Below are 27632 nucleotides of genomic sequence, written 5' to 3' on the forward strand. Positions count from 1 at the left end.
AGCTTTGTGAAGGCCCTAAGTGGCACTAGTCACAAAGTGGGTAGGTAAACAGGTAACGAGCACTTGCAGTCACCTGACATGTAAAGAAATATTCGCTCAAAAAATATGGAGACGAAATGTGACCATAAGATATTATACATCACAAAAGCATGCTGCAGAGATTAACTGATGTCAATTCGTTTACTTTGATGCATTATGTGTCACAAACAAATGCCTTGAAGGGAAAAATGCCAATCTGTTCCTTGTTTTCTGGTCCATTTTAGTCCATCAGACACCACGCTCATAATGTTCTGCTTCTCGGAACATTGCCTCAACCTTGTTACACTGCAGAAAAATGCAGCAAATTTAAACCCCCATCATAGCTGGGCCCCTCTCTCCCCATCTCGTCTCTCCGAGGACGAGTTCTGAAATTGAGCTTTCTCTTGTTCCTACTTTTCTGCGCCCCCGAGTTAAAGTTAAATCTGAGCAGTTCCATCACGATTGTAAATAAATCCAATTTCTGCTCGCCGGTGGCATTAGCCTCCCTCTAACCAGTCCCCTCCTTAAATCTGCTAAGAACACTATGTTCGCGAGAACATGAGATTGTGACAACATAAGCCTGGTATTATAAGACATTTTAGCAAGCTTTCCATCTGCAGGATATTTCTAGGGGGGGTTGGATTATCCAACCAGGAAGGGGCTTACCTCATATCGCTGCACTCAATGCCTTGTGCGCCAACCACTCCCCCCACCCCCCCCCCCTCCTCCCCCCATCCCCCGAGCCTCCGTTTGCCTTCAGAAAAAGTGTGCGGATGTGCAGTGATGTGGGTGTCGGGCGCGGGTGCACCGCAGTGTGTGTAATGTCTTCTGACGGCTCTGAGCATTTCCTTTTCCACCACCCCTGCCCACCCATCCTCTCCTCTCACAACCCCTTTAATCTCATTCTCTTCGTTTGTTTTTCGATTCTAATATTTTCTTGTAACCGAGAATGAAAAAGAGGAACAGACGCTCGACTCTTTTGCTCGGCGCCCCCCCTTTGTGTGTATGTACAGTACTGTATGCAAGTGTGTGTGTTTATGAGCATTTGTCAGAGAAAAGATACAGGGTGCGAAGGTTTAACTTGCATATTTACATACTCATCCGCACTCAGGCCCAGGCTTGAACAGATGGTTTGTGTTTTTCCTGGCAGATTTGCGAGGAAGCCACAAAAGGCCCTCTGCTTTGACAGGGAGCCAAACGGTTAAGACTGCAACTGGCAAAGGCTGGAGAGTACGAGCAGGGAGAGAGCAGGCAAGTCTTCTAACGGGGGCGAGGGAGGGCAACAAGGGAAAGAAACAGAGCGAGCAAAATCCGAGACAAATAATGAACCGTCGATCCTTTCGGTTAAACATCTAACTGCACGTCTGTAGTCATCACAACACGGCATCTGTTTTTCCCCTCTCTCTTTCCGTTTCCTTCCCCCTTTTTCAAATGTTTGCCTTTTGATTTAATTTGAAGGAGATGCAATGAGACTGTGTGAGAGGGCAAGCGGGTCATGTGGTCACTGTGTGTGAGTGAGCTGATATGAAGCTGTAAACATCAATTAGGCAGAGAGCCCCGGCGCGCCTGCTCGCCTTCCCGCCGAGAGCAACACACACTGGGGCCATTTTCACCAGAGAGCTGGGGGGAGGAGTAGGGGAGATGAGTGCTGGTGATTTCGGCATCAGGACTAGACAGAGTGGAGGGAAACATTTAGCTGGCCTGTCAGGACTGCTGTTAAATGACTCATGCAAAAATCATGTGTTTGGGCCAGAAAGTTTACCTTTTTTTCCCTTTATCGTGCAGAATCATATTTTAAGATTTTCTCTTTTCTTTAAAGATTATTTCATTTCAACAGTTCCACATGAAGTGGTGGAAGAACTCCAAGTCCAGTTGGAATTTTCTACACGAAGATGAATATTACAGATGATTTTTATCCCATTTGAATTATTAAGATGCATACATAAATTATGACATTATATAAGACCATGTGCTTTTTTCCACTGAGATTTTTCATCTGGCTCCCTCACCAGTACATGCCACTAGGCAGCACAAAGACGATATTTAACCTAAAATTAAGTTTCTTAAATTCTACTTCTTATAATTCAACATTTTCATATTAGTGCAATGACAGATTCACATGCATCTTTCGAACATATATCTGTAGTGTACATATTTAGTAAATCTGTTATATTAGACAGTAGGATTATAACATTAGAAATATGTATTTTTGAATTCACGTGTTGACATCTTAGACAATTACGTGTGAGATTACACTGCAAGCTACAAAAGCAGTTGACAAAAATGCACATGGTGACAAGCTGCACAGAGTTACTTTTGCTTCTGCTTCTGTTGCAGCTGTTGTTGTAGTTGTAAAAAATATGGTGGTAAATATCTGATGCCTTCACAGAAGGGAGACAAAAAGCCCCTTCGGCAGCTCGCCTGTCAACTGGTGTCTATTGACAGTAAATATATCACAGATGTGTTCCGCTGCCATCAGACTATGAAAATGGCAACGGCAGCACAAGTCTCCGGGCACTGACTGCTGTTACTGTAACCTTGGCTCCAAGGTCAACAAACAGAAAAAAAGAAGAAGAAAAAAGCTGAAGCTGAAAATGCACCGACTGGCAGACATGCAGGCAGGCATCCACTTCTATAGCGTTTTAAAAAAGAAGGGCTGAGAGAAAGAGCGAGGGAGAAAACGAGACAGAGAATGGGTGCAAGGGCAAGAAAAAAAGAGACAGAGAGAAAGAGCCACAGAGGGCAAAACAGAGAGAAAACGAGTGCAAGAGAGCAAGGGTGAGAGGGAGAGAGAGAGAGTGCAAGAGTGTGAGTGGTGATGGTGGAGTGTATATGTGTGAGAGAGTGTACGACCACAATGGCCTTGGCTGGTAAGGCAGGCGAGTCAGTGAAAGGATGTTAAATAGACAGCGGATCCCCGCTGCGCCGAGAGCCCTCGGTGGGGAGAGAGTGAATGGGCTCTGCTTTCACAGGTCAAAGATGCACCGGCGAGAGAATCAGCACTCGTGTTTTGCCTGCTGTAAGCAAATCTGCCAGCGCTGGGCAGATTGCTCAGCCACAGAGAGACTTTCGCTGGGGGTCTGCCGCGCTAATCCAATAGATCAACTTGTACAAGCTCAGGGGGCTTTGTACAGCTACAGCCACAATGAACAGACAGGGAAAAAAAATACAGTACACGAGTACAGGAAAATATGCGTTTACAAAATGGGTCATATGCATCGATTTTTCTAATGTTTACTGAATGAAGGACTTAAGGAGGCGGGGAAAAAAAAAAAAAATCCAACCTCCAGAGAAAAATTATGAAGAAAACAAACGCAGCACTGAGCTGTTCTTTGCACTACTTAGCTAATCACATTAGCCTCCACTAATGGCATTCGCAGTGTTTCCACACACAACACGTCCGTTTACCCAAACAAGGCCGCTCTCCTGTCAGCCGACCGACGACAACAGCTGCTGCCCTCGCCCTCGCCCTGCCCGCTGCTCCTCCTCGCCCCTGCTGCCTTGCTTTGCCCCGTCTTGCCCTGCCTTTTCCTCCAGCCTTTTTAATTAGTGCCCGATCCCGGGCCCTGTATGGTGTGATAGTTGGCGAGATGGGTCTTTTCCGCAGGGCTGATGAGCCCCTTTGCCGATTAGATCCGACAATTTTCTTTTTTAAACTCTTTTCTCTCTCTCCCTCTCCCTTTTTGAAAACTGCACTGGGCCAGACATCTGCTGCGAGGTTGATCGTGCAACACTCTGCCGGCAACATACTCCTCACCCCTTGCCCACCCATCCAACCACTCACCCACCCACCCAGCCCATCTCAGCCTGAAATTACAGGGCCTGGGGGAGAGTGAGAGAGACTGAAGCAGGGTGGGGTGTGTGTATGCATGTGTGTGTATGTGCGCGTGTGTGTGTGTGTGTATGTGTGTGTGTGTATGTGTGTGTGTGTGTGTGTATGTGTGTGTGTGGTGGTGGTGGTGGTGGTGTTGAGGGCTGCGCACTGATGGGTGAGCCAGCCAGGCAGACCGCTTCTCTGCCATCACATCCTCTGCAACTCTCTCACCTCTTAGCAACTGCCAGAGAAGCACTCTGGAGACGCTGCTGCTTTCACAACTCTCCCCCGCCTGGGCTAGATGGGATTTCTATTTTGCCCTCCACTTTCCCCTTCTCGCTTTCTGTCTTTTCTCTCCGCCTGTCTATCCAGCTTTACAGAGACCACCTGGGCTGTGGGTGCCTTTTTCCCGCTGCATGTACTCCACAACATACCGCTCGCATTCAAAAATAAAAAAAATACACGGCCCCTCCAGCGTTTTCGCCCGATACTCTTCTTCCTTCCTGCTATCGCCGCTGATTGAATACCTCATGACTGCATGAAAACCAATTAAGCCCGTGTCCTCTTGGCCCAAACAGCAGGCGGGGAGCTAATATCCACTGCCAGAAGCACGGCCGGATGAGAGGAGGGCAGCCATCTGTGGATGCCTGCCTGCCTTGTGTTATTGTTCGTGGATTAAAGCTTCGGGCGCTCACCTACTTTTCCCCCTACAAGCTAACAGACACAAGGCTGCTCTGATTATCCTCTCAAATTTATCTCGTTATCTGTAATGGCTTTGTTAGGAGACGACTCATCAGCGGAGATTAAAAAGAAGGGGAAAAAAAGAGGAAGAAAATGGGGGTTGGTACAATAAACGGGCCCATGACATGATGCGTGTTGACACAGTCGGCTGGAATAGAAGAGATTTGCTAAATTACCATGGCACCTTGTTTGCCCATTCGGTGGCGCTGAAACTCATATAAGAGCGCTAAAATGGAGGTCTTGTCGCAAGCCATCATGAAGACGTGTAAACCTCTTCTCTCCCACACCAAAGGGTTGAGAAGTGAAGAAGAAAAAAAACAACCTCCAGAGGGGATTATCTGCAATCTGTGGACTCAGCATGTTACATGCTTGTCGAGAAACAGCTCCAGAGAGAGAGGGAGAGAGAGAAAGAGAAAGGGAGAGAGGGAGAAAAGGGAGAGAGAGAAGGAGAAGAGTGCGGCGGGTGCAGCTCAAATTCTTCCGTGACGTCGTCTTTCAAGTGCAGGAAATGGTGGCCGGGAGAGAGCCAGTCAGCCAGCTAGCTAGTGTACCAGAGAGAGAGAGAGAGAGAGAGAGAGAGAGAGAGAGAGAGAGAGAGAGAGAGAGAGAGAGAGAGAGAATGAGGGAGAGAGCGCGAGAGTTGGCCTGGCGACACACCCTCCTCACTCCCTGCTTCCCCCCTTTATTTGGCTTTATATAAAGCATTCCTCACAGCTAGTGGAGCACGCTCTGTTTATTCAGTGGTGGGCACTTCTGCTGCTCTGAAATAAAATGAGCTGGTGGGGTTTGGAGGGGGGGGGGGTGTTGGAGATGGGGGGCTGGGTGGGTAGAACAGGAGGAGGAGACACGGGGATAGAGTGAGGAAAAAATGGGGAGGGGAGGGAGGGCAGGAGAGTGAGAAGGGAAGAGAGGAGCGCGGGTGAGTGGGTGTGGGTCGGAGTACAGGCAACAGGAACACGGGTGGGAGACGAGAGTGCTGTGAGCACGGTCGTCTTTTGGCCTTGGCCGGCATCCCGGGAAGTGTTCTTTATGACCTCCTCCATCCTCTCTCTCTCTGTCTCTCCCCCCACGTAACGCAACACTCGTATCACAGCCTGAACCTGTGGCAAAACACAACTAAAGCACCGGGAAGCCAGCCGTGCCAAACGCTCAAAGCGGCTGCAAAAAAAGTGTATTGATGTGCAGCGAGAGAATGGCTAATAGGACTCAAAACAAGTTTTTTTTTTTTTTTTTTTAAGCGAATTTCGCTTGCTTCATCCTCAAGTCCAACCCAAATGCAAGGGGAGTCACAAAGAAGATAAATCACCGTTGCGAGAAGAAAAGACTTGAGGGAGCGAGAATTACAGAGTACAGACAAAAACAAACCCATAACACTCTTGCAAAGATACTAGGCTGGTACTGCAAAAGGGAGGACCGCCGTTGGACAACAGTGGCATGTCTGAGCTCGACCAAAAGAAACGGTGGATAAATCTTAAAGGGCAAAGAAAATAAAGCATATTTTTTCCTTCGCCCTTCCTTTCTGGCAGCATTGAGCAGAGCCCTTAATTTCTCTGTACGTGTGACTATACCCTTGTGCTCTCAACATTGTCTCTGTTGCTCTCGCTCTCTCTCTCTGGCGTGTTGTGTTTAAAGAGCAGCTTGTTTTGTGCTGGCAGCTGAGTGAAATGAATCTTCACTGCTCTCATGGGCAGGGACACTGTGGCGGCGGGGAGAGCGGAGGAGGATGGGGTTGAGAGATGGTGGTGGAGGTTGGGGAAGCGGGTGGCTGAAGGGTGGACCAGGAGGTCCATTACTTTCCTGTAAAGCAGACAAACCCTCCAGGCTGAATAACATTACAGAAGCTGCCTCATATGAGCGAGGCGAGCGCAACGATGGCTGTACTCCCAGCTCCCGGGGCACTGTCCAAATCACGTCGAGAGTTCCCTCTCTCCGAGAACGCAAGATTTGATTAGGCGGACACCTGACACACAGTATTGCATTTTGGGAGACCGGGGCCCGCTCATGAAATGGAATCTCACAGAGGGAGAAAACAGTTGAGAGGGGGGAATGTTGATGACCGCTCAAAAGAGGTATTCTTCTTCTTCTTCAAAAAAAAAAGAGTTTGTGGCCAGATCTTCTGCGTCCAGCTGCATCTGTCAACTACCTCAAGGCTGCAATTCCCCATTGGTGACCAACGCTACAGACATGAGCTGACTTTTACAGAGAGCGCTTTCCAACAGCCCATTGCAAAATCGTCTTCTCTTTGCTCTGCTAATTGTCGGCTTTCTGCTTAATCCCTTAGATTGTGCAAAATGCCCACAGGCAGTGTCAGCAACATCATCTGTGTTGTTATAAAGATCCTTCAAAATGAATCCTGCTCAAGCCGAAGCAGATTTGAAAGGAGGGGAAGAAACAAAACAAAACAGTTGTCCGACTCAGAAACTTCTGGCTGAAGGTCAACTGCTCACTTGCCGCAAGTCTGGCCGGAGCTGTTTAGTCACAAAAGCTTTCATTTGGCTGGGCAAACACTTCCTGGTTAATGATTGTTTGCACCGAGCGTGACCCGCGGGTTTCATGTCGCTGCAGTTTGAGAAACAGTTGTTCTGGGATCATTAACACGCGCTGCTACTTGTGAGAGGGGCCCTGTGTGCGTGGAGGCTGTGTCTGATGTGGAAAAAGGAAAAAAGAGGGGGGGGCAGAGAGTGAACAAAACGATATAGGGTGTTGCACTGTGAGTGGGCAGCAACTCTTCTCAGTTTCTTCGCTCTTAAACCAACCGAGTGAGGCAGCCAGCAAGCCATCCATCCATCTCCTCTCCCTCTTCTCTTATTCTCCTCCTTCTCCTTCCACTGTCAGGAGAGATTTTCTTTATCGACTTATCTCTCAGCTGAATCAATATGCCACAGAGCATGCACGTCATAACGAGGCTTTCACCGGACTGCACATGTTCCAATGAACCCCGACAGGACTTCGAGGCTGATCTCTGCACAGAGCTGACCTTAAAAAAAAAAACACACACAAAAAAAAACACATGCAACTTCTTTCCTGTTTGGTTGCTGCACCCCTCTTGCCCCTGGTCTTGTGTTAGCAAGCAGCTTCCTGCTGTGTGTCGATGTCTGCTGCTCCACCAGTATTTGTCTGCCTTATCTGTTCGCCTTTCCCTCAAAAGTATATTGATTAGCGACAAGGGGCGAGAAATGCCAGGCCCACAGGCCTGATTGTCATTGTCTCGGTGTGTACTCAATGCTTAACTGTAAAAGCGGGAAGAATTTTTGCCCTTCACTTAGCTGACAAGTATTAGCCTGCTCTGATGTGCCCACCAAGGAATCTCTTATCACAGGCCGCTCAAAAGCATTCGCTGGGGAACTAGATTTCAGCCGCTCCAAAAAAAAAGGCATTTTGTCTAGAGAGTATTTTAACGACCTTCATAGCAGGCTTGTAATAGACAGGTCAGGAAAAAAATAAAGGTGTGCATCACAAGCCCGTACCTGAATTCACAAACTTCCACCATAGACATTACAGCAGCTAGCCATGACATGGCAGTACCCATACCAGCAAACATGAACAATAACAAAATTATGTTTCCCTCTTGCTTCCTTATTCTTCTCTATAACAGGAAAAATGGTTCTCATGAGGAAAAAAAACTTTTGGTAGGACCTTTTTTGTTGTTTTGGTGAAACAGAAACACATTAGTAGCTTATGGTACTCCACACGGCGGATCGCTCACTCAATTTGACAGCGCTGATCCGAGTAGACAGCTGTAAAGTGAGTCTCAGGTATGCTGTCAAACTAATTTACTGCCGCTGCACAGCAGACAAGATCAGGTAGATCCACTCCCCCACCCATATTACACACATGGCCCACCTTACACCAGACTGAAACACGAGCCTTTTCAACAAGTTACGTGTGTACCCGCCAGATTAGACAGGTGATAGAAACATGCGAAAAACAAAAAAAGAGTGTAGGCTGAAGGCAAACAGAAGGGGAAAAAAGTTATTTCCACAGTCTGGTCTTTCTGTAGAATTTTCCACAATTATGTTAAGGACACTAACACTACTCAAACACAGGAAGGAGGAAAGAACAAAAATAACATGCCTTGTTTCTTCTCCCCCTTACAATCAAGCAACACTTTAACACAAGTTTAGTTTTGGCTTTTTTACATACTCCGGGGAATGAGACTACTTAGTGTATCCTAATAATAAATAACCAGCTCTCAAACTCTCAAAGTCCAAACGACTGAAGCACTTTAAACAACAAACCACTCTGCTGTAAAGACTGGGGAGTAGCCATGTCGCCCCGTGTCCTCTGGGTAAAAATTAAATGTCAGAACTGTTGTTGAGAACAGCGTGCCATTTTCTGGCCCACCACTTACTCTTGTGTCTGTGTGTGTGTGTGTGTGTGTGTGTGTGTGTGTGTGTGTGTGTGTGTGTGTGTGTGTGTGTGTGTGTGTGTGTGTGTGTGTGTGTGTGTGTGTGTGTGTGTGTGTGTACCGCTCACACAAGTTCCAATGTAGCAACTGCTTAGGCATGCAGCCACCACGTTAATATTTAATTATAAAAACACAAGAGTTCTACTTTCCCTATTTGCAGTTGTCAAGGAGCTAATGGTGGTGGGGCTTTTAAAATAACTGTCGCGCCAACATGTGCTGGGGGACATAAAAGAGGCATTTGCAGAGGAGTGGGCCTGTGTCTGTGTGCACAGAAAAGAAATAATAAAATCCCCCTTTAGTGTTTTGCACAGGAGAGAAGCGTTATATGGCCCTGAATAAGCTCCAGGGTATATGACCCACAGACAAACTGATAAATGTGATGCATGATGAAATGTGCAGTGCTTTGCTCTGCTTCCCTTCCTCCCACCCATTTTATACTGTATGTTGGTGTGTGTGTGAGCGTCTCCATGTGCGCATTTCTCACGAGTGTCTTTCACTTTCGCATCAATATGTTTCCTAAATAATGAAGAAGTGAAGAAATGGATATACAGTTCAGATCGTAATAAAAAACCCACCAAATATCAAAAACTTCCTAATTCTTTATGACCGCGTAAATTAAAATGGAAAAAAGAAGTGTCTGGAGGAAAATGAATGAACGTCTTGGTGGAGAGAAACCCATAAATATTTCCAAATGAAGGGGAAAAAACGCTTACCGTTTCCTTGTTGGGAAGCAGGTCTTTCCGAATCCTGAAGAAGTTCTTGCCGTACTGTCTCAGTCCTTTGATGAACCGTTTCTGTGGAGGAGGAGGTAGGGAAAAAAGAAGAAAAATTAGACAATTCGGGGGGAAAACCGAAAAAAATAATAAAATAGAAATAGAAGCTGAGTGAGAGCAGTCAAGTTACAGTATTTCAGCATGGAGCACTTGAAAGCCTCCTACCGACTACAACACAACACAACACACCACACCGCTAACCGCTGAGAGAAGGAGAGAAGAAAAACATTTTGAACGTTTTGATTCTAATCTGGAAACCTCAGCACTCCCCTCGATTTTAAGCCCTTGAGGTGGAAAGCAGTGAGCACAGCACCAAAACAACACACCACCACAACAACCAACACAACACTAACACAACACAACAGACACACTGTCCAGACAGACACAAACACACACGCACTCACACATAACAGCAAACTGCAGAGGAAATGACAACAAAAGCAGGAATCTGTGCAAAGGATCAAACGGCTCAGGGGCAGGGGCCACACATAATGGCAGTTTGGTATGAAATGGAAGTTCAACGGGAGCCGAGACGCGCATCGCACAGGAAAAAAGTCGCGCGGCGCACACCAAGTTCAAAGTGACGACGACTACAAACTTCAGCAAGTTCCATAGACGGACGCACGCCGACATTTCCCCCGCTCAGCTGTCTCCTCACTTACACTCTGACCCACACAGGCCACATGCAAGAGTCAGACAAGCTTTAAAATCCTCACTGAAACACTACAATTACTGCATTTTTAAACAGTACCACTGCTTCAACAGCTTTCAAGAATTGTAGTACTACTGAGTCTGACTGATTCTGAAACCTCCAAAACAACAGCAACAGGAAAGCAAAAACAGTAGCACCAACTGCCACGAAGATTAAAAAAAATCCAGCTGCTTAACCGCTAAACTGATTTCAAAGGAAGAATGTAAAGCACCAAGAATACATACGAGAGGAATAGCAATATACACAAGACAAGAGTACAGATGGGGAAAAAACAGCAATTACCACATGTGAAAACAGAGCCTTTTCAATCCCGTTTAAAGAGTAACAGCGGCAGCGGCTGAAGGCAGTGGCAAATTCACACACACAGGCAGCGGAGCAGACGAGCGACAGATTTACTTTCTTGTTCCAGCCGCGATCCCCCCTCTCCTCTCCTCTCCTCTCCGCTGTGCTGCGCTCAGCTCTACTCCACTCCTCCGCTTGTCCTCCTGTGCGCGAGCGATCGCTCCCTATTGAACTAACTCCGGCAACAAGGCAAGCAAAGTCCACCGGGGCCACAGCCCCGGAAAGCTACCAGCTGGTCTCCAAGGGGAGGCAAGAGAAGTGGAGGGCAGAGGACCAAATCCACACAAAAGTCTCCCAAAACATGGATGGCTTTGGTTGTTTTTGTATTTCACAGTTTTTTTTTTAACAAGCAAGAAATAGCTTGTCACTCTGTGCTCCTCCACTACAAAGGGGAAGGCTTTACATGTGATCTTTCTGCTAGAGAGCCTCTGGACGGCAACAACTTGCAAAAGCTGGGGTGGAGCGTAAGCGGATCAGGAGCGCGGGAGCACGGCTTCCAGCATGTGTCACTGACAAGACACATACACCACCACGCTGCTCGCACTCACGCTCCACAAACACACTCAAGGGAGCACAAACTGAGCATGTGCGAAGGGAGAAGGGCAGGTTTTTTTAAAGGCTCTTGTAAACATTCAAACCCGCCACATTATTGGACTGCTGCTCTTAATGTACTCATTTAATTCCTCTCAGCAGTTTAAAATCAAAAGGGGCCATCTTTTCATTTCCCCCTTTATTTCAGTTTGGGCAACTTCGTCTTGCTATTAACTTTTGTGCATTTTTATATATTACATTTAAATCTGCCACAGCACTAATCTACTCAGCCTGTAGGCATACAGGCACAGAGAGGAAAGGAGGGAAGACTGGGACAATTTTGCGCCGAGAGAGATCTCCGACGCGCTTAACGGAGGAGACAAGCGAGGCACAAAACCAGACATGGAGTTGCGTTTCCCCCCTCAACAAACACAAATGCATGGAAACACACGGCCAACAAGAAGCCAACCAACCAACCCCTCCCCTCCCCCCCCCTCCTCCTCACCTCCCTTGCCCTCGCCTTCCCTGCCCTCCTCCCAACGCATACAGTATGTACCGCTTATGTAACCAGCCCACTGTTTACAAATGGCTTTTTAAAGGAACAATCTGTGGTAAGCATGGTGAGAGCATGAGCGCCCGAGCGAGAGAACTGGGGGTAGAGAGAGAGAAAGAGAGCGAGAGAGAGAGAGAGAGGCAGAGAAAAAGAGGGGGAGGGTTTCCTCTTCCCTTTTTGCTGCCTTCATTTGGTTTCAGCACTTTTAACAAGATTTCCTCTTCAAAGAGATCACGTAAATCACAGCAAGTTTAAATCCTAATACGGCAAATTTCAGGCTAAATTGCCCAGGGCTTTGAACAACGCTTGTAACGCCGCCGCCGCCTCACAAGCCGCATGGAAACTTTCAGTTTTTCTTTTTTTTCTCCTTCCCCTCTTTCAGTCTCTTCTCTTCTCTTTCTTCTTCTCACCCTGTAATAGTGGCTCACTTGCTCTAAACAAGAAGATGTGTTTGATGTAAACACGGCTCTCCTGACAGGGTGAAATACAAACACACACACACACACACACACACACACACACACACACACACACACACACACACACACACACACACACACACACACACACACACACACACACACACACACACACAGACACACACCCATGCACAATCACAGACACACAGGGTTTTCTGTGGCTGGAGGTATACAGTAGTTGATGAGCCAGCAGATGGAGCCGTATCCATGAGAACAGCATTCCTCTCAAACTCACACACCAGCCCCTCCGCTTAGCTCACGCACGCACGTGTGGCCAACTGCCATCCAGTGACAGTGAGAAAATGCACTAAAGACCCTCCAGAACGAGGGCACCAAGACTGAATGATTACAGTGAAAGGGCACTTGCTTGATATCCTTTTCATGGCTTACGAGTTCAGATGAGAAGTGAGTGCAATAATTTAGAAATTTAACACTGACCTTTCATTTTATTATTATCATATTAAAATATGATGTAATAATTCCAAAACCCTTCCCCATGATACACCTTCCCATATTTTATGTAGAGAGTAGAGTATCATTTATTAATCCTGAGGGAAATTGTATAAATGATATATAATATATACCGTAATACATGTACAGTATACCAGTGCCAGTACCATTTCCAAAGGACCTGTAAAGCATAACTTAGTAATAATAATATAACTTAATAATATTAGTAACAATAACATAGCATAACACCATCTACTAAATTCAACCTTGGGAATGTGTAGGCTACAGTAGGGTGTGTGGACTAGTGCTCTGTAACAGCCAGCCAGGCAGGCGTGTGTGTGTGTGTTTTCTAGAGCGGTGGGTCCTGGGGGAGCGGTCAGCTCAGCTCTGTGCCTGACCAGTAGGGGTTGACCGCCTCTTGGCAGGGGCGTCCCAGAGTGCTGCGACTCGCTGACCCGCCGCTCCCCCGTCACGGTGGGAGCTGACCGGCAGGGGAAACAAGAGCCGACCACAGGAAGCACCATCGACCCCTCTCGCCAGCACACTCACACACACACACACACAGGCAGCCAGAAAAATGCTGCGACAGCCCTACAATACTACACACTCACGGATACTGAAGCGAACCTATTAAGGTGCACACTCAGCCACATACACCGACAGCGGGAAGCACCACTGTCCCTTTCGCCAGCACATATACACACACAGGCAGAAAGACGCTGCGGTAGCCATACTATACCAAACAATACATACTCATAGATACTTAAGAACCTATCAGCGTACACGCACTCAGTCACATACTAAAGAACATAAAAATATACACAGTCACAGACTAAGGAATGTATGAAGCTACATACTCAGTCAACATAGTACAGAATGTATAATCTTTCCGGAACATTGATACCCTCCCTAAACTACACGCAAATTAAACAATCATAAAACGGATTGAAAAGATTATAGCAGTTTCTGCTTGTGAGACAGACAAGTATACATAAATGCATTAACTACTTTGCATTCATCAGAGTTGTCTCCCCCAACACACACACACACAACCTGTGGCGTAGCGTTGTTGATGAGCAAGTGGGTAGTTTGCATCCGAGAGTGCAAGTGTGTGTGTGTGTGTGTGTGTGTGTGTGTGTGTGTGTGTGTGTGTGTGTGTGTGTGTGTGTGTGTGTGTGTGTGTGTGCGTGCGCGTGTGGTGGGTCAGCCGTTTGGAGGCGCGGTGCTCATGAGAGCAGACAGGCTGAGTGAGTCCTCATGACGCGGGGGGTCTCGGCTGGCCCGTGCTCCACCGGGAGCAAAATCAATTACACCTGCCAGCGCCCGGCCCCCGTGTTAGTGCCCTGATTATGTCACGCTAATTACGCTTCCACCTACTGTAATATTTACACACTGCCTGCCTATCTGCTCTGCAGGCGCCGTCTCTCTATCTCCTCCCCTCCCTCTCCTTCTTCTCTCCTTCTGTCTTCGGTGCTTCCCCTTGCCTCCCTTCTTACTCCTCACCCCTCTATGCCTCTAGTCTGCCTCCCACCTTCTTTCCTTCTCTCGCTCACTCACTTGTTCCCTTCTGTCTTTCTCACTCTCGCCCTCTCGTTCCTTCTGTCTCAATGCTTCTCTTCTCTCCTCCTCCCTCCTCCTCCTCTTTCTCCCCCTCTCTGCCTGCCTGCCTGGCTGCATGTCGGCTCCAGTTTAAGGCTCCATTTCAGCTGCCTGAGCTCACTGCTCCGCTAGCCCAGCTAATAAATCATCCACCAATCTGCTCTCCCGATCGCTCGGCCCCTGCCAGCACAAGGCTCCAGCCCCACCGTTGCTAGGCAACGGGGGCCGGTGGCGGGAGGGGCTCTCCCTCTTTCGCACAAGTGGAGCGAGGCGGGGGAAAAGAGGGGGAGAGAGGAGGAGAGGGGGATGGGGGTGATGGTGGCAACAGCGCTACCAAAACCAGCAGGCATGCTGCAGAAACAACAGGCTTCTCTCTGTCAGAAATTGTTCCAGAGTACGGACTATTTCCCCCCCCAGATTTTCTCTCTCTCTCTCTCTGTCTTTTCCTGGCTTTCCCCCTTTCCTCCTCATCCCTCTGAACAGAGTGCTATTGTAAAGCACAAGCAGTAGGGCAAGAGAGGAGGCTCAAAAAGCCTCCATTGTGATGATGAACGCGTGCACTTCCTGCTAGAGCGGTAATTGTTAAAAGCTGCAGAACTGGTTGAGATCACCCAGGCAGGCAGGCAGGCGGGCGGGCGGGCGGAGGACAAGAGAGATGGTGTCAACCACATCACCTCCCACCCAACCCCACAGGCCACTATACACACAAAACACACATGCGAGCTCATGTGCTCATGCTCCTTCTGAATTCTATATCCTCTCTTTATCTTTCTCTTTCTCTCTCTCTCTGTCCCTCGCTCTCTCTCGCTCATGACCGATAGGACTGTGATTGTGAAATCAGTGCACTTGACCTTTTGTTTAAACCTGACCAACCCATTTCCTGGTCATTACTGAACAGAGATAGAGAGACGGAGCGAAAGAGAGGAAGGAAAACAGAAAGCAAAATAGACACAGAGAGTCAGAGTGCAACACAAATAGATTCAGGGTGCAACAGAGAGAGAGGGACAGAAAGAGATGGAGAGAAATGAAGATTCGGTAGGTGTCTGCTAGGGTGTGCGGGAGAGGCAGGCACACAAGAGCAGACATGACTGTGGCAGCAGCAGCAGCAGTGGTGGTGGTGGTAGTAGTAGAGAGGCCGATGGTGGTGGCTGGAGTTGGTAATGACAGACTTCAGCCACGGCCAACCGCAGCCAGCCCTCCGCACACGCTCAGACAGCCACGTCCTCACTGTGCTGCCTGCTGCACATTACACACACATTAGACAGCAGCTCTCAAACTCATACAGCCAGCAGCACGCACACTCATACACTACTAAGCAGCCAGCCGCCCGGCCAAACAGCACGGCAGCGACAGATGACTTATTGATGAGTGTGGCCGCTGGGTGCGGTTTTATGCTCGTCTAGCTGACTCTTTCAGGTGTTTTTTTTAAACTTCTCTCTCTCTCTCTATCGCTCTCTCTTGTTCTTTCCCCTCTTTGGCTCACAGACTGTTTTTTAACCGCTGGCGCCCAGGAAGACGCAACGGTGTGCAACAGACCACAGTTTCCTCCCTCAACAAACCCTCTCAAAAAAGGTGACAGGATATCCTCTAGCTTTTCATTATTCTCTGTGAACGTGACACTACAAAAGAAAAGCCACCGCCACCACAGTTTGATTGTCGTACAAAAGCAAAGCTTATTTGCTTTGTTTTTCCCCACTCTTGCTCTCTATTTTAAATGTGGGTTGCAAAGCCATGGCCAATTTGTACGGGCAACAACAAAAAAATAAAATCTCTCCCAAAAAAAAAAGAAGAAAAAAAACGGGGGACGTTTTTTTGAACCGGTTGCACTCGATGACAGCTGAAGAGGGAAAATAAAAGACTAAATCAACTTTGAAGTGGGTGGGTGGGTTGGCTGCTTGTCTCTGAGGCAGGGGGAGAGAGAGAGAGAGAGAGAGAGAGAGAGAGAGAGAGAGAGAGAGAGAGAGAGAGAGAGAGAGAGAGAGAGAGAGAGAGAGAGAGAGCTCTTTTAAAAACCACCCACCCACCCACTCCGCTGGGCTCGGCTCGGCTCTCCGCACAGAAGATTTGCGAGGGGGGATTTTAATGCTGGAATGTTCCGATCTGCTCCGCTGGTGTTGTGCAGGCCCCCTCCCTGCTGCTCCCTCACTGGAGGAGACGCGGGTGGTGAGGAGGAGGTGGGTGCTAAAGTGGAGGAGATGGTGGGTGTGGTGTGGCTCACAAGTGTGGGTGGGTGGAGGAGTGTTTCTATTTTTTTGGTAGGGTAGGCAGGAAAAAATAAATAAAATCTAAACTCTCTCTGTGTCGGGTGTGGTAGTAATTTACGGTGGCCACTAGGGGGGCTGAGAGAGCAGTTGAGCTGTGTGGTGAGTGTGCGCAGGCGCACCATGAGCTATGCTCCCCTTCTGCCACTGGGTGGACCAGTGAGGGTATTTACAGACTACTACCATATGCCACCTGGTCACAGGCAGGCTGGATATGTATCACTAAGCACACTTTTTTGTATACTGTGTGTTTAGTACAGTCCTTAAAAAGTTCTAGGATAAGTCCCAAAAAAGGTTCAAAACACCAGAAAATTACAAAAGCACCTTGTTATAGGTAAAGCACTAGCCACGTGTATCTAGGAGAGGTATATGAACTGAGCCATAAATATAACATGTGCAGGTACATGCAAAAAATACTGCAATGATTAACAAAAAATACTGAAAGTCCAGCAGATAGCTGCAGGCTTAAGATGGAAGAGGCAGCCAAGGGAGGGCTGGGATGGGATGATGGTGTGGGGTGATGTGGTGGTGGTGGTGGTGGTGATGATGTGGGGAGGGGAGAGTGGCGGGTGACAAGTGACCCTGAAGAGGTGTGCATGCTGCCATCTCTGAGGCAGCGACTTGTCTCTTCCCCTCACATCTCACACGCCAGCTGAGGAGGAGAGCAGGAATAATGAGACTACAGGCCCTGGAGGGCATGGCATGGCAGAGAGAGAGAGAGAGAGAGAGAGAGAGAGAGAGAGAGAGAGAGAGAGAGAGAGAGAGAGAGAGAGAGAGAGAGAGATAGAGAGAGAGAGAGAGGACAGGAGAATGGAAGAGCAAGAAAGGACAGGGATAGAAAGAGGCAGAGAGAGAGAGAGAGAGAGAGAGAGAGAGAGAGAGAGAGAGAGAGAGAGAGAGAGAGAGAGAGAGAGAGAGCGAGCAAAAAAGCAAGTCGAGGACATGGGAGGGGGGCCTTGCTAAGACAGAGCGGAGGGCAGTAAATAAACGAGGTGGAGAAGCCCCTGCCTGGTGCGTTGCATGAAGGTCAGGGCTGCATTTACACCTGTCCCTCCAGGCGGCCACGGCTGTAAAGGCTCACGCTGAAACCAGATCACCCCGGCCGAGCACAGGCCTGGACCCCCTGCCGTTCCTGCCCTGCCCTGCTCTGCTCTGCCCTGCCTCCCCCCTCTCTCCTGGCTGCACCAGCCTCAAGTGCACCAGCGTGGCTGCCTGGGTGGAGCTTGGGCAGTCAGCGCCCTGGAGCTGTGTGTGTGTGTGCATGCAATCATGCATGCATGAATGTGTGTACATGCGTTTACAGGACGTCAAGCGGTTCAAAAGAAGGCTCAAGTGTTGCATCAGAGAGAAGCTGCTGAAAGCAACCCCTGACTTGTTTACTGTGCTGCCCATCACAGCTGCCTTCTCCTAATTAAAAGACATGCATGTGATGTGTTTGCCATGTACGTAAACAAGGTAAACAACTAATCTAGTTTCATTTATTTGAACTTTTGGCAATTTCAGTGGCAATTTCAACTATATGGCAACTTTGTAGTATGGCAGGTTCAGAAAATCAGTGCCTTTAGAAATCTGGTTTTAGTGAATTTCAACAAAATCATGGAGGGAGACGGAGAAGAGAGACGTTGGCAGGACTGTGGGTTGCTGTGGTGCAGGCTGTGGCGTCCTAGTTCAGTTCAGAGTGCCAATCAGCGGCATCGTGGCACCGGCGCCCCTGCCCGCAGCAAATCGAACATAAATAAACAGGAGAAATGACTAGGGTTCGGCACGCGGACAGGCAGCTTAATCCGTTTCGATTAGCCGCTGATGAGAGAGGGGGCCCGGGGTCCTGTTTTATTTCCAAAGTGGCCGTCTGTCACGGCTGTGCTGTGGCGGTCGTGCGGGCAGAGGAGCTCAAATGCAGCTCAATTTGTCGCCGTCTTGACATGTGATTTCCAACATGCCAGATGCAACCCGTTTTTATCACCAATTCATTAACAGGGCGGCCTCGCTCGCTGCTTGATTAAGAAGACATTTGATTTCTCATTTCACTCTCGCTCTACTTTTTCTCTCCCTTTTTCTTACTCGCTCAGTCAAATTTAATGTACAGTCCATGTACTTGAGTGCCAACTGTCAAAAACTAGTCTGCCAAGGCCTCCTGACACAACATCATAAAGTTTCCAGTTGAAAAATATGTTAGTCCAGTCCAGTCCAGGAGGGTAGGGTGCTTGTGAGGACTTTGAGACAGAAAAGCCAAGTGGATGCTGTCCAGCAGATGATTCAGTGCTGGAGTGGTCAATAAAACCCAGGTCCATTTTTATGAGTGACTGAGCGAGGAGAGATGGCTATGGGTGCATGTAGTGTGTGCGTGCGTATTGTGTAGTGTAGTGTAGTGTAGTGTGTGTATGTATTGTGTAATGTGTGTGCGTGTGTATGTCTGCAGTAAGCAGGGGAAAACTTCTCGGGGGCACCTTTCTGGAGTTGGCCTGCCACGGTGGGTGGGCTTACTTGGACGCCAGGCTCTCCCGTAGCCTTGGGTTCACCGCCTGTTTGTCACCACCCTCCAGCCTGATCCACCATGACAGGGCGCAGGAAAACAACTTTCTCCCTTTTCCCATGCTAGCTTCGCTTTGCCCTGCCTTCTGGCAAACACTCAAAATCCAATCACACCAAAAATCCATCAACAACCTACGCCTAACGTTTTCTTGCCCTGTTTTTACCCCTACCCCCGCATGCTAGCGTTGCCCTAGCGCCTGGCTAACACTCAAAATCCAATCATACTAAAAAGCCATCAACAACCCACACCTAAGTGCTCTTGTCCGGCTCTACCTCAACCACAACAGCCTGGCTAACACTCAAAATTCATAGAGAAATGCATCAACAATCTACGCCTACCTAAGTTTCTTGCCGTTTCACCCCTACCTTCCCTAATACTAAACCAACTTCCTTCATCAAACTAAGATTTTCAGAGGGGTGTCGTGCGTCCACCCCTCATCCCATTAAGAGACTTAGGGAGCGCGGTGTGTGTGTTCGGTTTCTTTGCTGGCTGTCTTTCAGTGCATCAGTCAGATGAAGATGTGTTCTGCAGAGCATAAACAGGATGCAGCTGCCGTGCTCTCCTCCCTCTTGGAGGAGTATGATGTCCCACACACACACACACACACACACACACACACACACACACACACACACACACACACACACACACACACACACACACACACACACACACACACGACTGCTGGGCAGACGTTCAAAACACACAAAGCAAGTGCAAACGCGCAAATTTGCTTTCATACACTCTTGCAGGTCACCAAAAAGCACACACACTACACCCACACAAATGCACGTACCTTTATTGGAAACACCCAGACTAGTACACATAAGCGCTCGGTAGTTACAGAAAGTCACACACCCCGCCCATGCATTAACGTACCTCTATCCAAAGCACACAGCTCTTCAATCTTTATCCAAAACACACAACCCACACACTCTGCATACACTAAAGTGAACACCAACCACTCCTCGGCACACACATCAACACCTGCATACTTAGTCAAATCAATCTGTGAAACATTCCATTATAGATGAAAACACATTTGTGCGACTTACCACTTCGTCTTCTGACCAGCACTTCTCGATGAGCTTAGGCACTGGTTTCTTCACCAGCCTCTGTAAGGCCTTTCCAGCATCGTAACTGCTCTCATGCAGCTGTGGAGAGAGAATGACATAGGCACACACTTTACACATACATACACAGTAAAAATACAAGACAGTACTGACCCTGCCTGCCTGCCTGCCCGCCGGCCTAAATGATCTACAACAAAAGCCTCCATTTCAGTTTATGGTTGCTGCGATTTTAGCCTCAGAATTTTTTGGCATCGGCTGGGATTTGTCAAGGAGAGAGAGCGCAGGAGAGTTGATGGTATTTGATTTTCCTTTGTGTGTACAGCAAGTGTGTATTTGTGTGCATGTGTGTGTGTTTGTGTGCGGGTGCAAGTGGGGGGAGCCTTCGATATGTCAAGAGCAGCCGAGTTTGGACAGCTGGGCCGTGAATCTGAAAGCCATTAAGCAAAGAGAGAGAGAGAGAGACAGGTTGAGGAAAAAGAGAGCGAAGGAGGGAGAGACACAGGCAGACAGACGAGGGTCTACGTGGCAGCGAGACTGCGCGGCAGCTTCAACTAAAATAACCTCAAGTCTCGGCCTCCGTCGGCTCTGGAGCCCGGAACACGTTGTACAGCCACGCGCATGCCACTGCAGGCCGACTAGCGAGACGAGGCCTTTGCCTTGCTCTCATTTATATTGCATGGCCCGGACGACACTACGAGAATGTTTCATGATTTTTCTTCCTCTTTTTACAGCGACACTCGTGTTCCACTCCTTCACAAGCTGTCCGTCTCTCTGACAGCAAGCTAATTAAACAGAGCCAATGTTACTGTAATGTGTGAAATAGCGTTGTGTGTGTGTGTGTGTGTGTGTGTGTGTGTGTGTGTGTGTGTGTGTGTGTGTGTGTGTGTGTGTGTGTGTGTGTGTGTGTGTGTGTGTGTGTGTGTGTGTGTGTGCGCTTGTGCGTGTGTGTGTGTGTATGTGCGCTCTACAGCAGAAAAATAGCTTTTTGCCCTCGACGTTTACCTAATTAGCTTGAGAAATACCACCATTTTTGCCGGGAAGGCGCTGACAATAATGTACTGCCAATGAGCCATGCAGTGGTGATCTGAGTGGCTGCGTTTAGATTACAAACAAGACTTTGGATGTGTAGTGGCAGCGGCATTGAGATGTGCATGGCGTGTGGTGCTGATGGTGAAATCTGGCATAATGCCGCAGCTTTGCAGTATCCTTCCTCTTGGCTGCACAGGGAGAACAATGGAAGGCGAGATGAATAGAGAACAGGAAACTGAATACAGAGATTCAGCATCAGTCTCTCTCCCGCTAAACAGCCTGACAATAATAACACCGTCTGAGCCGCTATAAGCCGAGGCCAATATGGCTGGAAAGGTAGCGGACTAAGGCACAGAGGCTAATTTTGAAGGGGGTGGTGGCGGGGTTAGGGGAGTGGGGGCTACTGCACACATATTGGAATTGCAAATAAAGTCTCTCTGTGTGTGTGTGTGTGTGAGTGTGTGTGTGTGTGAGAGTGTGTGTGTGAGAGTGTGTGTGTGTGTGTGTGTGTGTGTGTGTGTGTGTGTGTGTGTGTGTGTGTGTGTGTGTGTGTGTGTGTGTGTGTGTGTGTGTGTGTGTGTGTGTGTGGAGTATGTGGAGTGTGTGTTGCATGCAGCTGATGGTTTGCCAGAGAAAGGTCAAGAAACGCTGAACCGCAGACAGCATTAATTCCACAGTCATCTCTCTTCCTGTCTGAATGTAAATGTCATATTTATTGTGCACTTAGCTCATTTGCGGCGGCATGCGTTTGGCCGCATTTGTTTGGAGGGGGAAAAGAAAATGGAAAGAGAGAGACAGAGAGAGAGAAAAAAATGAACGAGTGGAGGAGAATAGAAAAGGGAGGGGAGAAAATGTTGTGCTATTATGCACCGGTGTGCCACAGGGCAAGCGAGAGGGCCGAATTAGCATAACCCTCCATTCTTCACAGACTAGACTCTATTTCCTCTCTATTGCTCTCTCTATTTCAGTCGCTATTTCATCTAACCTGACAGTGAGCTGTCAGGCCCCCTATGTAGATGAACAACCCCCCCACCCCAACCCCAACCCCAGCCCCAGCCCCAGCCCCAACCCCAGCCCCAGCCCCATGCCCTGCCCTAACCCACTTCTAACTCCGTCACCTTCAATCCCCTCTGCCCTCTCACTGCCCAGCAGAGATCCCAGCCGCGCGCTTCCCTTGTCAGGGGGCCCTGGTTCGCATTAATGAGGCCTGTGAAATACACTGCTTTCTCCCCCTGACATTAAGCTGCCACATGTGTCCCTGTGCTGTGCGGTGCTGTGCTGTTTCTACTGAGGCTGTGGTAGAGAGGAGGGTGTACTGCCTCCTCTGGCCCCCATGTTGTGTGTGTCTGTTCTGAGGGTGAAGAGGGTCAGGCTGGTCCCTGATATACACCTCTAAGAAGGGATTACGGCTCCCTCTGGCCTCCCATGCTACGGGTGTCTGTTCTGGGGTGGGGGGTGGGGTGGATGGACTGGTCCCTGATCCATGCTAGCCCTTCCAGGGAGATTTTTTTTTTACTGGGCAACAATGTGTACAGTGTGTCCACAGTTTTTAATCTTCCCTTCTCCCATTCGGCATCCGTTATTTGATTATACAGTCAGTCTCTCTGACAGTGAGTGCTTTTAAGATGTGGCACATGCACGCTGGAATTCTCAGCAAGAAGGAATGTCAGCAAGAAACGTGGATGTCTGCGAGGCGGCATGAATGTTTGTGTTAAAAACTGATTTACATTACAGATGTTTTCAGCTCCTTTTTCCTTGAGACCCTCGCTGTGCTAAAATGTGTTCACACAGTCTGCAGCCGCCGCAGCCTTGACAGTACTCTGCAATAATCTATCTTAGGCTTTCCGGGAGGGAAAATGAAGGATTCATTACATATTTCTGGCATAATCTCACAGCTACACTGTACAACGTATTAGGATGTGAAACGTCCAGCCTGTGTTGTATATGCAAGCGTCTTCGGAGTTGGGAGGGTAGGCGATATAAAACCTCAAAGGCTCCTCCCGGATGTAGCTTACTGCATCTGCACCAATAGCACTACCTCAGGCATGTTCCAACACAAACGGCTGCAAGCGCAGCAATTCCTTTGCTCGCAGATGCACAAACTCGACAAAAAAAAAGAAAAGAAAGGGGAAAAAAATCACGAAGGAAGAAAAAGGAGACCGTGGGTCCTGCTAAAGCAATTTCCTTTTAGCCCAACTCCCAAACGATCCATTACAGACCAAATGATTCTTCCTGGTGCCTGCGGTAGCCCAGCAAGAGGCTTTGCTGCTCCTCTCGCCCCCTACCCAACACCACCTCCCCAAATACAGCACTCCTGGCTGTGACCAATTTAATTGGCCCACTTCTTTTTATGTGCTACCCTCGCTCTTTTCTATTGGATTTCACAGTCAAATTATTGCAGGAGGAGAGAAGAGAAAGAGAAGAAAAAGAGGGAGGGAAAGAAATGGGGAGGAGAAGCGAGAGCAGAGAAAGAGAGAAAAATATATCGATATTTTCACGACACGGTCGTGTTCCGTGATTATCTGTCTTTGCACAGCGGCTCACGAGCACCCAGGGGCAGATATAGGACTACCAGGAGCGGCAGCAGCAAAGGAGAGAGAGAGAAAGAAAGAAAGAAAGAAGGAACGAATTACGACGGCCTGGATGTGGACTTCAAACGACTCGGCTTATTGCTGCATAAAAAGTGCTGCATGATCATATAAGATGTTTGTTGACTTGGGCAGAAGGGATGGGGCCAGAAGATGGGTGTTGTGGGAAAGCAGTGGACCGGCAGGCAGGCAGTTCGGGTGGGCGGGCGCGGGCGGGTAGATGTCAGGACTCCCCGTGCCCTACTTGAGGCTGTATTTCATCGGCCTGCCGGATGAGGTGTTGATCACACACATGGCGACGAGCTGCTCTCTAAACAAATACGGCAGAAGCACGCAGCAGCTTATGCCACGGCGTGTAAATTAACGACCCGCCCCCTCCCTTGCCCTGCCGAGAATAACACGAATCTGGCCCCCCAACACCAGCCCCACCTCTCTCTCTCTCTCTCTCGCGCCCCCCAACACCCGGCCGAAGGCATACCTTCCAGTAACACAAGCACGCCAGCAAGCTCTCTAACTCTTGAAACATGATGATTGTTAATGTCATGCCTGCTTGGACGCATTTACAGGCGTCAAAAGGGGGACAGTTATTTTTGACAAACATGAAACTCAGCAAGACACAGACCCTCTCCCCTAACCTCAGTCACTGCATATGGCCCTCTTTCATTGCCGTCTCTCACAGCAGTTATATAGCTCTGCCGTGTGAGGAACACCAACAGAGGCATTGAAACTATAAAGCTGAAAATTAATTTTGGGACGGTATAAAAGTGATGAGCGGGCCCAGTGTTGGTGCCTGCTTTCATCATAAAAAGCACACACATAACAATAACACAGGATCGTCCTCAATTTACGATGATTGCCGCACTAAGGCCCTAAGACGAGGCTTGCTGCAAGCCATTAGGGTGCACTTGGGGGGGGGATTGGTCCTCTACATACTGCATCTGACTTGCTAAAAGCAATTAACAGTAAATCCATCGGCGCTCTACAGAGGTTGTGGAAGAGGAGGCGGAATATTAACAGTATGAAAGGAGGTGAAGGAGGAGGAAAAAAGAACGGAAAGAAAACCTGCAGCAGCAAGGATTTATGTTTGGGGGTTGCCTGTGCTCAGGGAAGCCAGAGTGAGTGGGGCAAAAGGGGTCAGCCAGGGAGAGAGGGGGCCCAGAATTGGGGTTCTCATTACAATGTATGTATGGGCTTGGGGTTCCTTTTAGAGGACTTTATCCTGGGCCTGGTGAAAGCAGTCAGCAGCCTTGCCTGTGCTGCTGATCAGCTCTACAGTGAGAAGGGCTGGGAGGACGACGACAAATGGCTCCTTGGCATGCCGGTGGTAAATCACACCTGGAGAGGCTAACATACAGAAGAGCAGGATTCTTTTTTATACTTTTCCCTTCTATGCCAGCGGTGGGCGCTGTCCTTTGTTTGCTGGCAGTGGCCATCTTGTGCAGAATCACTCAAAGAACATGAAAACCAAGCAACCGCAACCAGGGAGGTGTATTGAGTAGAAGCAAAAAAAAAAAGGAATTCAATAAGTACTAGTTAGGTACAATGGAATAACTGCTGTTAAAACCATTTAATATGTACTAGTGTTGTAGTTATTACTATATCATGAATTTAGTTCTACTTCTACTTTATACACCTCTGACTGCTGCAGAACCAGTTTGTGGGTAATGTGTGACACTCAAGCACCAGAATGTTGCGCAACAAGTCATAGCATTGATCACTAACACTTCCTCGGTTTACCGATTGGTCTGTTTTCAACCAAGTCAATGAAAGCACGGCCAGACCCTTTGAACACAGAGAAGTGCAATATCAGGATTTGGGTTTATTAAATGATGACTAGCAGGGGGAGGTGTGTGTTTTTTTTAATCAAAAGTTATTTTTTTATATTCAAGTTTCGCTCGTATTACATTCCTGCTACCGTTGATGACTTATCTGATTATGGAGTGCGTGATTATGTGTGTTCTTGCTGGATGAGGGGGAATGCGGCTCGTTATTCCACCCTGAAGGCTGATATTTATTCATGTTTGCAGGGCAGGCAGGCGACACTAATTAGCAGCCCCTTTCATTTGCCTCCCGTGTCAAGAGGCGCGTTCTGACACAGCCAGACATCTGCTGTGCCGTGCTGCACAACGCATGGCTCCCGGGCTAGGCTAGGAGTGAGGCAAGCAGGCAGGCAGGCTGGGTGGGTGTTCTCATCACAGGGACCCACGGGTGACGACTATGCTGCTATGCCTTTTCTTCATGCCAAGCACTACCATCGCTCCAGCCGCCTACTTCTCCTCTTCTTCCTCCTCATCATCATCTAAGTCTGAGGACTTCTGTGAGGGCTTCCTCTATGATTCAGAACTCGGTGTGGGCTCGGATCTCTTCAAACATGGTCTTTGATCAAACGAAGATGCTTTTGTGCTATGCTGTATTATTATTGCTGCTTTTGATCAATGTTTTGCCTGCTTTGTGAGTGTGTTTTTGATGTGTACAATTAAACAGCTCCTCTTACTGTGTTTAGGGCGTTGAGTGTGGTGTCGTCTCGGGAAGCAGCAAGGCAGCCGTCCTCTGTGGACCCTCCGTCACACATGCCCGCAAATGCTGCCATGCTCCTGTACACACGCGCACACACATTCACACACACACAGAACAGAAAATATCACCTATTAAGCAACAGCCTCAACACAGACACAAAGACAGAAAATAAAAATGTTCAAAGTGAACACAGTTTAAGTGTTTAGCAATGCACATTGGTCCAGGTGATTTTATAATAACACTCAAGACATATAAAGGAGCACTGTGTAGATTGGTGGCCAGAGCAGGTATTGCAACTATGCAGCTCATCGAAACTGATATTTTCATGAATATTTTAGCTAAATAATAAACTTATATTTACCAGTATGACCAAAGTACAGCACTTCTTCCAGCTAAAAAGGAATATTTCTGCAAATTCAAAATGGTGGACTGTGAAATTGTTAAGCCCTCTGGCTCATATTTCACTGCAGGATGGCCACCAAATGGAATGAATGTGCTCAACAAGGATGTCCAGTGCAAATGAAGCGGTGTAGATTTATTTTAAGTGCTCTAACCAAAAAGTGCAGTAACTAAAAGACTTTTCCAAAACATAAACAAAATCATCAGCTTTTATGCCTTTATTTGACAGGACAGTCAAAGATAGTGACAGGAAGCGAATGGGACAGAGAGACGGGCGGATCGGGAAAGGACCCCGGCCGGACTCGAACCGGGGTCCCCGTGGGTGGGCATGCAAGCTCCAGTGTGGGGGGGCTTAGCGCGCTTAGCAGCGCCCCCCACACAGTGCACCTTTAAGCAGCTGTCATTGGAAGAGTGCTGCTCATATGTTTTCAGCCCTGTACACAGTACACTCCAAACAGCACAGGACAAAACATATGAAAAATACTTAGCGTAAATGATCCAAGACAAAGGAAAATATTCTAACAAACAAAATCTAAACAAACTAAAATACAACTACAGTGAATGTTTTCCTTGAACTTGGCCAGACTAGAGGGTCCCGATACTGGTCTGAGAAAGGGTTTTGGCGTCTCACCTGGCTGCCCTCAGGTACATGAGCAGGTCACAGTCGTTGACCCCTGGCATCCAGACCAGCTCCTCCTTCTCCGTCACTGTCTGGCCACCAGGGGAGGGGAAGGGCTGCAGGTCGGGGAGCTTGGCCTGGCGGAGGTGGTGGAGGGGAGAGGAGAGGAGAGAGGAGGGGAGCAGAGAAAGGT

At 48.3% G+C, this 27632-nt stretch overlaps 1 protein-coding gene across 11 annotated transcripts in view; it reads right to left on the bottom strand.

Moving 5' to 3' along the window:
* Window positions 1-27632, bottom strand: part of rerea (arginine-glutamic acid dipeptide (RE) repeats a) — a 260930-nt gene that overhangs the window by 23244 nt on the left and 210054 nt on the right. For all 11 annotated transcript variants that reach the window (XM_063209003.1, XM_063209002.1, XM_063209001.1 and 8 more), the window contains 4 exons: window positions 27452-27576; window positions 26399-26498; window positions 20270-20368; window positions 9695-9775 (listed from right to left, as the gene is read on the bottom strand). In XM_063209003.1, coding sequence (XP_063065073.1) covers window positions 9695-9775; window positions 20270-20368; window positions 26399-26498; window positions 27452-27576 — 405 coding nt within the window. The remainder of the gene's footprint in view (window positions 1-9694; window positions 9776-20269; window positions 20369-26398; window positions 26499-27451; window positions 27577-27632) is intronic.

The sequence above is a fragment of the Engraulis encrasicolus genome, chromosome 10 (genome assembly GCF_034702125.1).
Source record: "Engraulis encrasicolus isolate BLACKSEA-1 chromosome 10, IST_EnEncr_1.0, whole genome shotgun sequence".
Classification (NCBI taxonomy): domain Eukaryota; kingdom Metazoa; phylum Chordata; class Actinopteri; order Clupeiformes; family Engraulidae; genus Engraulis; species Engraulis encrasicolus.